Genomic DNA, 17,935 nt, shown 5'->3' with positions numbered 1-17,935 from the left:
AAACAGGACAAACAGATGATCCGATTTCCGGAAATCATTGGTCACTTCCAAGTATCTGATGATGACTCGTCTCACATCCAGATATTCAAGAGCGGAGTACTCCTCTGGGTAGTCCTCCCTACGAAAGGAAGGGAGACAGAGCTGCTGATTCACATGGAAGCGAGAAACAATCTTGGGCAGGAAGGAAGGCACTGTGCGAATAGTCACTCCTGCCTCAGTGAACTGCAGAAAAGGCTCTCGACATGAGAGCACCTGGAGCTCGGAAACTCTTCTGGCTGAAGTGATAGCCACCAAAAAGACTGCTTTCAACGTCAGGTCTTTCAGAGATGCCCTCGACAAGGGTTCAAAAGGCGGCTTCTGCAATGCTCTTAGCACCAGGTTGAGATTCCACGCAGGCACCACTGAGTGCAGAGGAGGGCGCAGGTGATTAACTCCCTTGAGAAAGCGCACCACATCTGGCTGCGAAGCCAGGGAAGCACCCTTCAGGCGGCCCCTGAAGCAAGCCAGAGCCGCTACCTGGACTTTAAGGGAACTGAGCGACAGGCCTTTCTCCAGACCTTCTTGCAGGAACGCCAACACTGAAGAAATTGGAGCAGTGAAGGGAGAAAGTGAGCCTGCTTCACACCATGCTGCAAAGATACGCCAAACCCTGGCGTAAGCAGTAGAAGTAGAGCGCTTCCTCGCTCTCAGCATAGTGGCGATGACCTTGTCTGAGAAGCCCTTCTTCCTCAGACGCTGCCGCTCAATAGCCAGGCCGTAAGACCAAAGGGAGAGGGATCCTCCATCACCACGGGACCCTGATGTAACAGGCCCTGCTCCACTGACAGCCGCAGAGGATCGTCGACTGAGAGCCTGATCAAGTCCGCATACCAGGGACGTCTGGGCCAATCCGGACCCACCAGGATTACCCTGCCGGGATGCTTTGCCACCCGGTCTAGCACCCTGCCCAACATGGGCCAGGGCGGGAACACATAGAGGAGCTCTTGTGTCGGCCACTGTTGGAGAAGAGCATCTACTCCCAGGGATCGAGGGTCCCGTCCTCTGCTGAAAAAGCGCGGCACTTGGCAATTGGCCGATGACGCCATCAGATCTAGGCTCGGCTGGCCCCAGCGCTTCGTGATGTCCAAGAACGCCTGAGCAGATAGTTGCCACTCTCCGGGCTCCAAGGTATGGCGACTGAGAAAGTCCGCCTTGACATTCATGACTCCGGCAATGTGGGCCGCTGAAAGCTGCTCCAGGTTCGCTTCCGCCCACTGGCAAAGACTCATAGCCTCCTTGGCTAGAGGGGCGCTCTTGGTACCTCCCTGGCGGTTGATATAGGCCACAGCCGTGGCATTGTCCGACAGGACCCGTACAGGCTACAACACCAGTACCGGGATGAACTCCAATAACACCAACCGAATGGCTCTGAGTTCCAGGAGGTTGATAGACCACTTGCCTCTGCAGGAGACTAGAGCCCCTGCGCTGTCCTTCCCAAGCAGTGGGCTCCCCAGCCCATCAAAGAGGCGTCTGTCGTGACGACAATCCACTCCGGGGTCACCAGAGGCAATCCTGCAGACAACTTGTCTGTCTGCGTCCACCAGCTCAGCGCCTTGCGCACTGCTGGGTCCACGGGAAGGCGCACAGCATAATCCTCCGACATCGGAGTCCAGCGCAGCAGCAGAGATAGCTGTAGTGGTCTCATATGAGCCCTGGCCCAGGGCACTACTTCCATCGTGGCCGTCACAGAGCCCAACAGCTGCACGTAGTCCCAAGCCCGAATAGGAGAGGCTACTAGGAACTAGTCCACCTGAGCCTGAAGCTTGACAATCCGATTGTCTGGCAGGAACACTCTGCCCACTTGGGTGTCGAATCGAACTCCCAGATACTCCAGGGACTGAGACGGGCGCAGCTGGCTCTTCTTCCAGTTGATGATCCATCCCAGGGAGCTCACAAGAGCAACTACCCGGTCCATAGCTTTGCCGCACTCTGCATAAGAGGGGGCTCGGATCAACCAGTCGTCCAGATAAGGATGGACTTGTACTCCTTCCTTTAGCAGGAAGGCCGCTATGACCCCCATTACTTTGGAAAAGGTCCGCGGAGCAGTAGCCAACCCGAAAGGGAGGGCTCTGAACTGGAAGTGTCGTCTCAGGACTGTAAAACGCAGAAAGCGTTGGAGAGGAGGCCAGATGGGAATATGCAGGTACGCTTCCTTGATGTCCAAGGAAGCCAAGAACTCTCCTGCCTTCACTGCCGCTATAACAGAGCGGAGAGTCTCCATGCGAAAGTGCCTCACTTTCCAGGCCCGATTGACCCCTTTGAGGTCGAGGATAGGCCGGACAGAACCTCCTTTCTTTGGAACCACAAAGTAAATGGAGTAACGTCCCTTGCCAATCTGATTTTTTGGCACCGGAACGACCGCACCCAGGCGGATCAGGTTGTCCAAGGTCTGCTGCACTGCCACAGCTTGACCGGAGACTTGCAGGGAGAGAGTACAAACCCGTCTCTTAAGGGTTGGCAGAACTCTAGCTTGTAGCCGTCTCTGATGACTTCCAGCACCCACGCGTCTGAAGTTATAGTGGTCCACTCGCCCAGAAACGAGGACAGCCGTCCTCCAATCTGCACTGGGGCGTGGACCAAGGCCCCGTCATTGGGTACGAGACCCTGGGGGAGGACCGGAGGGAGCACCTCCGGGACGGCGGTCTCTGTGAAAGGAATGCTGCTTGGGGGAGAAATTCCTCTTGAAGGAAGAGGGGGCAGAGGAACCCGACTTGCCCGGGCGGTACCGACGGGCTTCCAGCAACCGTCCTCTGGAGGTACCGGGACGAGTACTAGCCCGAGCCCTGACCTCTGGTAATTTCTTGCCCTTAGACGTGCCGAGATCGGTCACGATTTTGTCCAGCTCGACCCCAAAGAGCAGCTTGCCTTTAAAAGGCAATCTAGCCAGGCGGGATTTAGAGGCGTGGTCAGCAGACCAATGTTTCAGCCAAAGCCACCGCCACGCAGAGACTGTCTGAGCCATGCCTTTAGCTGAGGCTCTCAAGACATCATACAGCAAGTCTGCCAAATAGGCTAAGCCCGATTCCAGGGCCGGCCAATCAGCCCTCAAGGAAAGATCCGAGGGGGAAGCCCGCTGCACCATAGTCAGGCACGCCCTGGCCACATAGGAGCCGCAAACTGAGGCCTGCAAACTTAAAGCAGCTGCCTCAAAGGACGACCTTAAGGCCGCCTCCAATCTTCTGTCTTGGGCGTCCTTAGGGCCGTGCCACCTTCCACCGGCAACGCCGTTTTCTTAGTCACCGCAGTGATTAAAGAATCCACGGTAGGCCACAGATAGGCCTCACGTTCACTCACAGCCAAAGGATAGAGGCGGGACATAGCCCTAGCCACTTTAAGGCTCGTTTCCGGGACATCCCATTGAGCCGCAATTAAGGTGTGCATGGCATCATGCACGTGGAAGGATCTAGGCGGGCGCTTCGTCCCCAGCATAATGGCAGAGCCAACAGGGGCTGAGGGAGAGACGTCCTCCGGAGAGGAAATCTTCAAAGTGTCCATGGCCTGTAACAACAGGTTGGGCAAATCCTCTGGGCTAAAAAGCCGCGCTGCAGAGGGGTCATCCGCTCCATCCGAGCGGGGATCTATCTCCTCCAAGGAATCCGCAAAGGACCGTTGGGAGACCTCAGACACGCTGCCCTCATCTACATCGGAGGAGACAAAGTCCTCCAAGGCCTGGAAATCAACCCGAGGGCGTTTACCTCTGGGAACCTCAACCTCTTATCAGAAGAGGGAGCAGGGGCAGCGTTTTGCATGAGGAAAGCCTGATGCAGCAGCAAAACAAACTCGGGGGAGAAACCCCCCAGACTGTGCACTTCCGCAGCCTGGGCAACAGCCCTAGACGCACTCTCAACCGGCGCTCGCAATAGCGGGGGAGAGACATGCTGCGCATCCAAAATGGCGTCTGGCGCGAAACTCCGCGAAGGAGCCGCGCGGGAAGAACGGCGCTTAACATTAGCCGCTTTGTGCCGTCGCCCAAATTAAGGGCGTTCATGGCATTAATGTCTCCAACCTCAAGGGCGGCCCACGAAGAAGCCGTCCGAGCCGCGTGGCCGGCCAAGATGGCGGAGGCGAGGAGCGGGGGATGGGCGTTTATGGCGGGAAAAAACCGCCACGCCGGAGGAACGACCGGGACATTCATCGGTCACTAAACTGTCACCCATCAAGGGCGAATCAGGTTGTAAAACCCCCGCATCCCCTCTAGAAGCGCTCCAGCGATCCGGGGAGCGACCCTTTGCGCCCTCGCCCTCCGACGCCATATGCCACGAGGAGAAGAATCGGGGAACCCCCTGCCCGCTATAAAAAGGTAAAATTACCTGCTTGCCGCTCCGAGCTGTAACGAACTGGTGTCCCAGTGAGTAGCTGCAATGAACGTTTAAAGAAACGTCGAATTAAACGCCTTTAAAGACGTTTAAATTTTTTTTTTTTTTTTTTTTTTTTTAAACGGAGCCAGCGGGAGGGGGGAGAAAAGGAGGGACCTGGCACCACCAGGTTTGCACTTGCTCAAAAGAGCCCTCAACCCCAGGCCTCAACAAAACCTAAGGATTAGGCTTGGAGGCCTAGCCAGAGCTGCTGCTGTGTGTGACCACCACCTGCTGAGATAGAGAACATACTGAGGAGTTTCCGGCAGCACATGACCACATATAGGGAGGCAAAAGTTTGCTCTCTATCTCCACCTGCTGGTAGATGGACACAACCCACCAGTCTATGGATTGATCAGCTTGATGATATGGAAAATTGCATTCCCAACACCCCTCCAATCACATTCTCTCAGCTCACCCCTCTCAGTCGTCCAACAAACTCACATAATACCCACTCTCATCAGGGTGCCATTTCCTCCCTCCCCTCTCCCCTCCAACCCCCTTCAAATAGCACCCCCGAAATTGGTTGCTTATCTTCAAAAAGTCCTCAATGAATCAGTCATGCACTGTTCTGCTTTCCTTCAGGAAGCCCGCTTGTCAGATTTCTTTCCCCGATCCACCACCGTCTGCCACGCTGAATCCGCTCTGGGTTCCTTGGCTGTCTCCAGTAACTCCTGCTGACCTGGAACACCTCTACATCCCAAAGACTGCAATATAGACCATGCTTCATAGGGGGTCTTCACTCTGCAAGACTTCCGATCCACCGTTAGCCACATTGCAAATGGAAAAAGCCACCTATAGCGAATCCCCTTTGACCGCATGAATATCGTGACTTCTCGGAAGGAGCGGCACTTCTGTAAAGTAGTCCATGCCAGATCTTGAAACACTCCAACCTTATAGTTTTTCCAAATAATCTCTTTTTGCTGCCTCGCTTTAGTCAGGATCTTCTCCTTCATGGGAAAATCCACAAAGCACACTACAATGTCTCTTGGGTTGGATTCTCGCTGCGGGCTAGCCACTCTATACGCTCTTTGGATGCGGAGGTCCGGTAGTTGCCCACCGTCCTCTGGATTCAATATGTACCCACATAACTCCCGAATCACTGCTTCACAGTTGCTAAATATGTCCAAGTCTGGAATGCCTTTAAATCTCAAATTATTTCGGCGCGACCTATTCTCCAGGTCTTCCACCTGCTCCTTAAGTTGTTGCAATTCCACAGCATCGGTATCCACTACTTTATGGAGTTTCCCCGTGTCCTGCTAAAGAGTCACCATCCCCTCCTCCTCCTCTCCGACATGTGCACCCAGATCGCGGAGTTCAGCCCTGATTTCTCTCAGGGCGGTCTGTACATCCTTTCGGACCCCTGCCAGATCGGCCTTCAGGTTCTGGAACCAGCCCACTACATCCGCCTTAGTAATCTCGCCGGCTTCCTCTGAGCCTGCAGCAACCTGCTCCTCCTCAACTGCTGCTGGTGCCGCCATCTTTGCCTCGCTCCGCTCTGGCCCCGCCACAACTGCCGGCGCTTTCCTGCTTTGCTCCGGCGCAAAACAGAATCGTTCTAGCCCCTTCTTCAGTGGCATAACTCTGGGACCTCTCCCCCACACCTCAAGGTGCTGCTGAATTCAATGGGTTTTGCTCACATTCATTAAAGCCCCGACGGAGCTCCGCGTTCAAGCAGCCATCCCGGTCCGTGACGTCACTTCCTCTAAATCCCCTATTTCTATTCTTAATTCCGATGTTAAAATTACAGCCAAGGTCTTGGCAAATCTCCTAAGGTTCTTCCTGATCTAATCCATCTTGATTAAGTTGGTTTTGTTCCTCAAAGACAAGCTAAAGATAATGTTCACCAAATGGTTAATTTGTTGCATGTAGCTAAAAAGTCACATATTCCCTTATGTCTCCTAGGGTTGGATGCCGATAAGGCATTTGATTGGGTGCATTGGACTTTTATGATAGGTGTTATGGAGCGAATGGGATTTGGATCAGGATTTAGGGACTGGACCTTGGCTCTATATAACTCTCCAAGAGCGTGCCCACGTATTAACGGTGGCAACTCTCCTACTTTCCCTTTGTCTAGGGGGACACGTCAGGGCTGTCCCCTCTCCCCAATGCTTTTTGCTTTGGTTATGGAGCCCCTTGCTCTTGCTATTCGTTCTAATCCTAATATCTCAGGTATTAAAGTTGGGAGTCAGGAATATAAGTTGGCAATGTCTGCAGATGATATCCTCCTCTCCTTAACTAAACCATTGCTCTCTATGCCTAACCTAAGCAAGCTTTTGGCGGAATATTCCTCCGTATCGGGATTTAAGCTCAATATGACTAAGTCAGAAGCATTGGCTGTTAGGATCCCTGGTCTGATTTTGCAATCCTTACAACAAGCCTTTCCTTTTCAATGGGTAACTCGGGGTATTAAGTATTTGGGGATTTTGCTTACTACGAATTTTTCTGATTTATTTTCTGATAATTATCCCTCCCTTTTGTGGGAATTATATAAAGATCAGAGGCCTGAAGTTCTCTTGAGGTATCATGGTTTGGAAGAATTGCTACTCTGAAAATGAATGTGTTGCCACGGTTAATGCATCTTTTCGAGGTTCTCCCTCTTCATTTGACTCGTCACTTTCTCTCAGGTATTCAAGATCGTCTTCTCCGCTTTATCTGGTCTAACAAAAAAAACACGTCTCTCCAGAACTTTGCTTTACCAGGATCAGAAAAAGGGAGGACTGGGGGTTCTGAACGTGTTATGGTACTACAAAGCTGCTCAGGCTCCAGCGGCCATTGAGTGGTTCCATGCGAGCCCCCAGAAGCGGTGGATCGGGTTGGAGCAGAACTCGGTAGGTTTGTGCCCTTTGCGTTCTTTAATTTGGCTTCCTCGGAGATACCGTTATTTTAGTAGGAATGTTTGCCCTTCGATTTTGACAACTTCTTCCTATTGGGACAGCCTATTTGCCAAGCCTGACTCGGTCCTATCAAAACTTTCACCGGTAACCAATAACCCTCTTTTTCCACCAGGCCTTTAACAAGGGCCATTTGCTAGACGGTTTTCTGCTGGTCTAGAGACTTGGGGTCAATTTTTTGATGAAGAGGTCTTTATTCCATTCAATACCTTGGTTGAAACATATGCTCTTTCTCCTACAGATATTTTTGCATATTCTCAAGTGAAACACTTTCTTTCTGCTGTTGAAAAAAAGGCCAAGGTATTGCGGGATGACTCTTTATTGGAAGATCTGTGTGAGGATTCCAAGGGGTTTTATCACGTGCCTATAATCAGCGTAGGCAGGTGAGGTCTCCTACAGAGCATTGTTTACGCTGGCAGAGGGAATTGGGCTTGACATTGGGTGATGATGATTGGAATTTTATGGAATATGCTTTATCGAGGATTTCTATTTCTGTTCCTTTTAAAGAAAATGCTGTAAAAGTGTTATATAGGTGGTATCTGACTCCAGCACGCCTTAATCATATGTTTCCACAGGTATCTCCTTTGTGCTGGAGAGAGTGTGGGCAGAAAGGTACTATGGGTCATCTCTGGTGGTCCTGTGTGAAGGCTTGGGCTTTTTGGAAAGCTATTCAGCACAGACTCCAGGGTTGGCTCTCTAAGCCTATAAAGTGGTTACCTGAATTTTTTTTTATTTCCTAAAAAACCTCCTGGCCTTTCTATGTCTCAGTCTTTACTGGTGAGTCATGTCATGTCGGCTGCCAGGGTCACTTTGGCCGCTCAGTGAAGTCCCCTACGGTTCCATCTTTAGTAAAACGGCTAAATAACTTGTGGTATATATGTGAAATGGAGAGGCTTTGAGCCATTCATTGCAAAACTCTAAGTGGGAAGCTATCTGGGAACCTTTTGTGTCGCATTGTTTGTGACGTAAATTTGGTGGTTGGAAGGAGGGGAGGAAGGGGGAGGGGTGGGGTTCTCCTTTCTTCTATTCATGTGTCTGGGTGCGGGTGGTATACAGTAAACATCTTGTTATAAATTTAAGAAGTTTATTGTGAGCGAATTATCTGGAGATCATTATTTTGTTTACTTGCTCTTGTTATGTGTTTGCCATCACATGATTGTTTAGTGGCGTTGTATTAACTGATGTTTTTGTGACTGCATCATTTCCAGCTGTATTCTCTCTCTGTAAAAATCTAATAAAGACTTCAATAAATTAAAAAAAAAAAAAGTCTAAAGAAAATATTTGAATGCTCTGTGATCAAGCACGTTAAAACAGGGTGGATACTGTTTGCTATGATATCATGGAACCTCTCACAGAATGCTGTTTCTTACAGAGGTACTCTTCACAAAAAACCACCAAAAGAGAAGATGTAGGAACTGTTAAATAATATACATAAATATGTCCCAGACATCAATATGGAGCACAGATCATGATAAATAACATTCTAATATCTGGAGAACATCAGATCTAACTGCCTCACAGAACCATCAGAACAAACATTGTTCCATCGCAATAAGCGAAATGGTGTGGTGCAAATCCTCATAGGCTCTCCTCATTATTTTACAAATATTTTTTCATTCTTATTTTGTTTTATAACAGTATATAATTCTCATGAAAAATCTAGTGCTTCCAAGAACACTTATCTTAAAAGGCAGCAGCTTAAAGATATCAGGGAACCCCCGCCGACATGGCCAAGTTTCGCGTGAAGCTTTTTCAAGGAAGAGGCTCAAACGAAACTTGGCCATGTCGGCGGGGGTTCCCTGATATCTTTAAGCTGCTGCCTTTTAAGATAAGTGATCTTGGAAGCACTAGATTTTTCATGAGAATTATATACTGTTATAAAACAAAATAAGAATGAAAAAATATTTGTAAAATAATGAGGAGAGCCTATGAGGATTTTTGCACCACACCATTTCGCTTATTGCGATGGAACAATGTTTGTTCTGATGGTTGTGTGAGGCAGTTAGATCTGATGTTCTCCGGATATTAGAATGTTATTTATCATGACCTGTGCTCCATATTGATGTCTGGGCCATATTTATGTATATATGTTTCTTACAGAGGAGAACTGGCAACTGCTGTCATCTCTGCTGGTACAGTTTACAAGGATCTATTTAGTTCTCACTAAGACCTGAATTTTGTAAAATTCAGAAGTGTGGAATGCCTGTTTTGCATATACTATTCTACCTAAAGATAAAGTGAATTATACACACACACAATCTCAAATTTTACCTTAAAGAGCCATGGAGTCAGAATTCTCAAAGGTGGGATTAGGACTGGTGGGGGAGGTGAGGTATGGTTGTCAATGGATATTCCAAGGTTATCTCTAATCTGAAATTATTTAAAGGAAAAAAAAGGATTTTGTGGAAGTCAAAATTGTGACCAAATATCCAGACAAAACTTTTATCATGCATTTTTTAAAACTTTTTTTTACATACCTTAGACAAATTTTGCCAGAGTTCACAAAGGTAATCAAAAACTTGAGCATGAATTTCAGGGTTTATAATGTTATTCACATCCCCCAAAATGCCCAGCATCCTCCGCCATATTACAGTGGAGACATCTTCATGCCATCCTGTAAGGGTTCCACCTGCCATCACACTACAGCATTCAGATGGGAATTCACTAGTTTCTGTTGACAGAGAGAATGGACATGGTAAGAATTACTTGGAGATTTAGAATGCAAATATAGAGGCTATTACCAAGCTTTGAACCAAACAAGAAAAGCAGGCATGTGTATCATAACAGAAGCCCCCAAACAATTACTTTTATCAAATAATGATTTTATACAGTGCTTATCTACCAAACATGATCAATATACTGTACAATTCTAACATACACGGTCACACTGAGAAGAATAAATAAAATTATCACGTTTGCTGAATCACAAAAATCAGAGGCTATGATCAGGCGTAAGAAAGATTAAACCACAAGATAGTTATTAACACTGAAGGGATTACACATTTCCCAAGACCAGCAGCTTCTACATTGATCTTTGTACATTGCTAAGAACAACATGAAAATGCATGGCCATAAGGCTTACCATGCTAGGAGGGTAATTTTCTTAGCTTTTTCTGCGGGTAAAACACAGTTGTGTGCAGAAATAGGTGCTTATAAAATTGTTCACATTATATGCATGTAAGAATACATGCTAACAGTCCTTAGTGAACGTTTAAACATGGGGCAAAGTGAAGACTTTTGCATGTACACTATGGAGTGGAGGAGTGGCCTAATGGTTAGGGTGGTGGACTTTGGTCCTGGGGAACTGAGTTCGATTCCCACTTCAGGCACAGGCAGCTCCTTGTGACTCTGGGCAAGTCACTTAACCCTCCATTGCCCCATGTAAGCCGCATTGAGCCTGCCATGAGTGGGAAAGCGCGGGGTACAAATGTAACAAAAAAAAAAAAAAAAAAAACAGGTGCAGATGCACATGAATTTTAAAGAGTTTTGCAACTCTCAGAGCAGGCGGAAGGATAGGTACCTACTTTCTGAGGTGGAGGAGCTATTTTATAAAGGCACACAAAAGCATAATTTCTTTAAAACTGATATAACTGTTGCACCCTATTATAAAAGTACCCCTAAAAGCCAGTCTTTCTCTTTATGCTTTTCACTTCAGTCATGTGCTCCAATACCCAAAGCAAGTGGTTTGACAGGGCAGCTTACTTCCCTGCTTACCCATTCCATTTCTCCACAGTTCATGTTACCAAAAAAGGACATACAAAACAGTCTTAAACAAGGAAAAATTATGTCTTATCTGATAATTTCCTTTCCTTTAGTCCTATGAGACCAGTCCAAAACCAGGGGGTTGTTTCTATCAACTAGTGGATGGAGAAAGAGAAAAAGTAGTTCGCTGTGATTCACCCCTTAAGGGTACCGTGCAGCCACAGAATATTCAGTATTTCGAACAGCCAGGAATGGTGCTCATGAACAAACTGCCAGTCAATATGGATAAACAATAACAAATGTCACATCATGTAATATATACAGTAACAATGGAGGCATATACTCTGACATACAAATATTTCACTGAATCAGGAGGTATGTAAAAATGTATATACATTGAAGAATGGTGAAAAACAGAAGGCATGATGAAATCTGCAAGAAAAAGAGACAAGAAAAGACACCCCCCCAGGAGGAAGTGACGTCAGCTGAGGAGATAGCTGCTTGATCAGCGAGCTCCGCGAACTTTAGAGCGAAATTGAGACGTCCCCAACACCAAATCGCGAAAAAATAACCCCCACCGCGAGAAAAGCACATCTGAAATATGGCAGCAAAGAAGAAGCTGGCGAAATTCAAGTTTACGTCGGAATCGGCGAACGCAGGCAAAGGCGCGGGTCTCCGGTCCCGAGGAACCAAGATGGCGGCCGAGGAGAGTGAATCGGACCCGGACCCCGAAGAGCAGAATGATAGCGAAGCAGAGATCAGCAAAAGAGATTTCGCCAGATGGTTTCAAGAGCTGAAAAACGAGATGGTGACAACTCGACGCAGCATTCAAACAGCAGTAGCAGAGCTCCGCGAGGAAGTCAAGGAGATCGGAAACAGAATGGCGGAAAATGAAGAAAAAACAGAAGCAGTAGCGCTGGAAGTGAAGGAGATCCGGGGTTCCCTCAAATCTGAGCAGCAAGCAAGGGCAGACATGGAATCATTGATAGAAGACCTAGAAAATCGTACCAGAAGGTGCAACCTGAGATTTCAAGGCATACCTGAGGAGGAACAATATAAAGAGTCAGATAAGGTGGTGCAGGAAATTTGTGCCTTTTTGCTGAACCAGAACTCGTGAAGAAAGACTGGAGATGGAACCTGTAGAAATAGAAAGAGCGCACAGAAGTCTAGGATCACCGAAGAATGGACTGCCCCGAGACATTGTGGCATGTTTTCTCAGGTTCCCGGTCAAAGAAAGAGTATGGAGAAAAGCGAGGGAACTAGGAGACATCACGTGGAAAACAGTTAAGCTCCGGGTGTACCAGGACTTGGCCTGGAAAACACTACAGCGCAGAAGAGATTTTAGGGAGATCACCAACTATTTACAAAAATCTGGACTACGCTATCGCTGGCTGTTCCCGTTTGGATTACAAGTAACGGTGGGAAATATCACTCGCCGCCTTCAGTCACCACAGGGAGCGTGGAAAACACTGAAAGAGATGGGATGCACAGATGTACCGAGAGGGAAAGAACCCACACAACATTCTCAGCGCAGATCCGAGAGAAAGGAACAGACGGGCTGGAAATTGGTTGAGGGAAAGAAAAATCATCTTTCCGCACAGGCTGAGAGGGAAGTAATGGAGAAGGCAGATGGCACATGAATATGAAATAGACTGAATGTGGACATTGAGTGAGTTTTCCGCTATAGAGAGTGGGTGAATACAATTTAAGATGTTGCGGGGTTAAATATAGATACTGAGATGGGGGGAATTGTTTATATAGGTTGCGCAGAAGGGGAAGGGGATGTATGGCTGGATGATTGATCGGGTAGCCATGCTCTAAGGAGGGGGTGCTTCCTAGAGGGGAACACTGGCATGCACTGGAGGTTGCCAGCGGACAGGGGGGATTGGGAGAGGGAGGGTGGGAGGAACAGGGGGGATAAGAATGAGAAGGGGGGCGGGAGGTTACGTATTGGGTCCTGGAATGTTAACGGATTAAATAATCCGGGTAAAAGAAGTATAATCTTTAGAGAATTGTGTAGATTGAAGTGTGATATCATAATGCTACAGGAAACGCATATTAGGAAGAGTGATGAATCACTAATTATGAATAAAGGATTGGGGGAGGGATTTGCATTGGCTGATTCTAGGGGAAATAAGACAGGAGGGCTTGTGATTTATGTGAAAGAACATCTGCAGTTTGTCAAAGAGTCTGTATACAATGACAAGGAGGGACGCTGCCTTGCCGTGAAGGGGAAGGTAAATAATCGCGATATTACCCTAATAAACCTGTATGCACCAAACAAAAGACAGGGGAGGTACTTTCAAGCTATCAGGGCAGGATTGCTTTCCTTTGTGGGGGGAGTAGTGATGATGGGAGGGGATTTTAACCACCCAGCGGGAATCCTTGATCACTCGGACGGGCAGGAAGGGGGAGGAAGATATAATGGGCACCAATTTCTCAGGCTGATGCGGGAGTTAGATCTTGTAGACATATGGCACCTGAAGCATCCAGGACAGCGACAATACACACATTATGCACATGTACAGGGGACATATGCTAGAATCGACGCCATTTGGGGCAGCCGGAGGGTTTGGGGGGATACAAAGGGCGCAGAGATCGAGAGCATACATGCCTCTGACCATGCAGCCATTTGGGTTACCCTAGAGGGGTGGGGCAAGCAAGCAGCAGGAACAACCTGGAGATTAAATGAATCCCTGTTAGATGGAGAGACAGATTGTCAGGAAATCAAAAGAACCATAAAGGATTATTTGGAAATAAATGATACTGGGGAGGTGTCGGAGGGGATAGTCTGGGATGCCCTTAAAGCGGTAGTAAGAGGGGTATTAATTAAGAAAGGGGCATATAAGAAGAAGCTGAGGGTGGAGCGGGAGCTAGAAGTCCGGAAGCAGTTAGCGAGATTGGAAGCACTACATCAACAGGGAGGGGGACTCCAACATGTAGAAGAGTTGAAAAAATGGAGAGCGGAATTACAACTGATCCAGATGAAAACCATGGAATTCCATAGACAATTAATGCAGCAGAAGTTTTTTGAGTTCAGTAATAAAGCGGGGAAATTACTAGCTAAAGGGTTACGGGACAGAAGGGTTCAGAGCACAATCACTAAAGTTAAAGGGCAGGCAGATAAGATATTTCATACGGATGAGGAGATTAGGGATCAGTTCACAAAGTTTTATACAGCCTTATACAAAAAAGAATCCAAGGCCACTGTAGAGGGCACCAGGGACTATATAAAGGGACTAGGTCTACAGAGGGTGACGGCTCAACAGAGAGGGGAACTTGAGGCTGAAATCACGCTGAAAGAAGTGTTGGGGTTATCAGAGGCTTAAAGGGAGGGAAATCCCCGGGGTTGGACGGGTTCACCGCCAAATATTAAAAAATTTTTCAACAAGAACTGGGACCTCTCCTAGTAAGGGTGGGTAATGCCTGTTTTCTGGGGAAGGGATTTCCGATAAGTATGCAAGAAGCAGGGATATCGGTATTGCTGAAACCTGGGAGGGACCCCACATTATGTGGGTCATATAGACCGATCTCCCTGCTGAACACAGATATTAAGATCCTAGCTAAAGTAATGGCTGACAGACTGAAGGGAATCCTACCATCACTTATACATGAAGATCAATCTTCATCAAGCACAGGCAGGTAGCAGATAACATTAGAAGAACCTTAAATTTGATGTGGGGCGCACAGAGGAGGGGAGATTCCATGACGTTACTTACAGTAGACACAGAAAAAGCGTTTGATAGGGTGGAGTGGCTATATTTGTGGGAAGTGATGCTAGAAATGGGGATGGGAAACTATTTCGTAGACTGGGTGAAAAGGCTGTATGAACACCCGATGGCAAGGATTAAAGTTAATGGGGGATGGTCGAGCCCATTTAATATACAATGGGGGACCAGACAGGGGTGTCCCTTGTCTCCATTGTTGTTTGCAATCTCCATTGAGCCTCTGGCCCAGCGAATAAGGTTACTGAAGAAAATAAAAGGGGTTCGAATAGGGGGGATGGATCACAAAATAGCATTATTTGCAGATGATTTACTATTCTTTATTGGATCCCCCATAGACACACTACCGGTGCTTATAAAAGAATTGAACTCATTTGGGAAGCTTTCAGGATTTCGGGTAAATTTTGATAAATCTGAACTTATGGGGGTCACGGTAATGGATCAGGAAATAGAACAGTTAGGGAGGAAATTCGGCTTTCGCTGGACGGGTGAAAGTTTTTGATACTTGGGCATACACATATCACGAGATCTTACTAACTTATACCAACTGAACTACACGCCGCTTATTTCGGCCATCCGGATAGATTTAATAAAATGGAAAGAGGGCTGGCTCTCGTGGTGGGGCCGTATAGCGGCAGTTAAGATGAATATACTTCCCAGGCTGTTATTTTTATTCCAAACGCTACCCATCGCCGTACCTAAAGGAAAATTGCAGAGAATACAGGCCGAATTAGGGGGATTCACATGGGGAGGGCACCCGGCTAGACTGTCAAGGAAAATAATGTGGAGAGCGGTAGAACTAGGAAAGGAGGGGAATCCCTAACATTACTTGGTATTATTGGGCAGCACAATTGAGACAAATTGGAGAATGGAGCAGAGTAGATCTCTCACCAGTGACACGGTTGGAACAGATCTTTGTACAGGCAGGAAGACTGGATGCATTACTTTGGGGTTCTTTCCCAGAATCATCCTATAAAACATTGACTTTAAACCCCTTCATTTCACACCTGTTTACACTTTGGGGTAGACTCAAACAGAGACTAAGGGGAGTACAAAGTAGATCTTCTTATGCTTGGCTTACCCAAGAGCCGGGGTTTCCGGGGGGACAAGAGAATAAGATCATGACCTCATGGTTCGACAGAGGTTTAATTAGATTCCGTGAGTTCACGTCAGAGGGTACCCTTAAAACCTTTGAAGAGATTAGAAAGGAATACGATCTCCCTGAGACTGATCACTATGCTTACCTCCAAGTCAAAAATTATATGGTGACAGCAAAATGGCATAAGGGAAATTGGTTGGAGAATGAACAATTCGAAAACCTGTGGGGGATCATAAGTGGGGGAGGAAAAGGGATTTCTAAATTGTATGAGCATATTAGAGGTACTGACTTTGAAAAGCTACCACATATGAAAGCTTGGGAGCAAGATCTCAAACAGGAATTTAGCTGGAGGGAATGGAAGAAGATGTGTGTGGAGATTAAAAAGGCATCCATATGTGTGCTGGTCAAGGAGAATGCATATAAAATTATGAGTCGCTGGTATTATACACCAGATAGGATAAAAATGATGTACTCCACCGCCTCAGATATATGTTGGAGGTGTGAAAAGGAGAAAGGGACATATTTTCATATTTGGTGGGAATGCTCGATAATTCAGGATTTCTGGGAGATGGTTATGGGACTCATCACACAAACGATAGGAGTACAGTTTCCCTGTGAGCCTAAATGTTGTCTGTTGGGTTACGGGAATAAGGGAGGGAAGGTATGGCAAACTAGAATAAAGCGTATGAGCTTAGCAGCAGCTAAAACAACAATAGCATTGAAATGGAAGCAAAAAACAGGCCCTACGAGACAAGATTGGACAGATAAATTATATCTCCTGATGGGAATGGAGAAAATGACAGATAAACGTAAGGGAAAATATAAGCCCGGTGCAGAAGAGTGGTCACAACTGGAAGGAATATTGAAAAGGGATGATGGAGAGCGGGAAATAAGGACCTAGGATGGAAGTGGTGAAGGAGACTGGGGAGGGTAAGGTGGGAGGGGGGTAAGGGACGGGTGGAGGGCTGGGGCATTAGAGGGGGAGGGAAGAATAAAAGGGGAGGGGGAAAATGACTGTTAACAAAGCTTGAATATTACTGTTTTCTTTTCCTTTATTTTTGTATTCTGAAGGAGAATTGTTCTATACAACTTTGTAATTTTTGAAGCATTAATAAAAATTTTACAAATTAAAAAAAAAAAAGAAAAGACACCCCATAGTAGGGTTGCCATAAGGCTCCAGAAAAAGGAGGACAGATTAAGCCAGTCCGAGTTTTACTTCCATTGCTTCCAATGGAAATAAAATCCGGACTCAACCTATCCTCTTTTTTTCTGGAGCCATATGGTAACCCTACCCCATAGAGGAAATAAAATCAATTCGGGTGGGTTTCTGGAATAGTCTGTTAGGATTAAAGGAAAGAAAAATGTTCAGGTAAGACAATTTTTCCTTTCTTTTCATCCATAGCAGACCAATCCAGAACCAAGGGGATGTAGCAAAGCACTACCCAATAAGGGTGGGACCAGAAGACTGAAATAATAAAGAGCAAGGAAACAGAAGGATATAGTATCCACTCCTGAAAAACAACAAGCAGAAGAAAAAAAGAGAAAATGCCAAAATTTGAATGATAATCAAGGTTCCCTTGTATCAAAGGGTTCCATAATTAGGAAGAAAAATTGCCAGTACAGTTATAAACACCACCCTGAAAGGAAGGGTAAGCAATAGAGGAAGCAGCTCCTCCTCTTGCTGCACTGGAGCAGTAAGTGTGCAGGGAGTAGGGACTGGAGAAAAGGCGGGGAGGGCATGCGTATATCATGGGAACTGGAGATCTAGAAAAAGGTGGATGGAGAGGTGTGCGACATGTGAGGGGGTAGGGCTGGCAAAAGAGAAAAGTATGATGGGGTGTGCTGTGGGGACTGAGACAGAGAAAAGTATGGTGGGGGTGTGCATAAGGGGGAAATTACCTTGGGGGTCGACAGAACAGGAGTCTTGATGGGACTTGGGGGTTAAACACTGGGAAAGCAGTGAAAGCTGAGGAATCAGGCGAGAGAACTCTAGAAGGCAGAGTGCTGCTAAAGGGTAGAGAACAAGGGTCTTGCTGGGAGTTAGGGGGAGAGCACAGAGAGCGTAGTGAAGGTTGAGGGATGGGGAGAGAGAACTCTAGAAGGGAGAGTGTTATTGGAGGG

General features: G+C 47.0%; 1 protein-coding gene across 2 annotated transcripts in view; it reads right to left on the bottom strand.

Annotated features, from left to right (window-relative positions):
• RALGAPA1 (Ral GTPase activating protein catalytic alpha subunit 1) overlaps positions 1-17,935 on the bottom strand; it is an 882,008-nt gene that overhangs the window by 554,522 nt on the left and 309,551 nt on the right. For both annotated transcript variants that reach the window (XM_030214290.1, XM_030214291.1), the window contains exons 22-23: positions 9,766-9,959; positions 9,560-9,658 (exon numbers count right to left, since the gene is read on the bottom strand). In XM_030214290.1, the coding sequence (XP_030070150.1) occupies positions 9,560-9,658; positions 9,766-9,959 (293 nt within the window). The remainder of the gene's footprint in view (positions 1-9,559; positions 9,659-9,765; positions 9,960-17,935) is intronic.

Source organism: Microcaecilia unicolor, chromosome 9, assembly GCF_901765095.1.
Source record: "Microcaecilia unicolor chromosome 9, aMicUni1.1, whole genome shotgun sequence".
NCBI classification, from domain to species: domain Eukaryota; kingdom Metazoa; phylum Chordata; class Amphibia; order Gymnophiona; family Siphonopidae; genus Microcaecilia; species Microcaecilia unicolor.
Note: the sequence above shows the minus strand (reverse complement) of the source record. Positions and strands in the feature narration are given on the sequence as shown.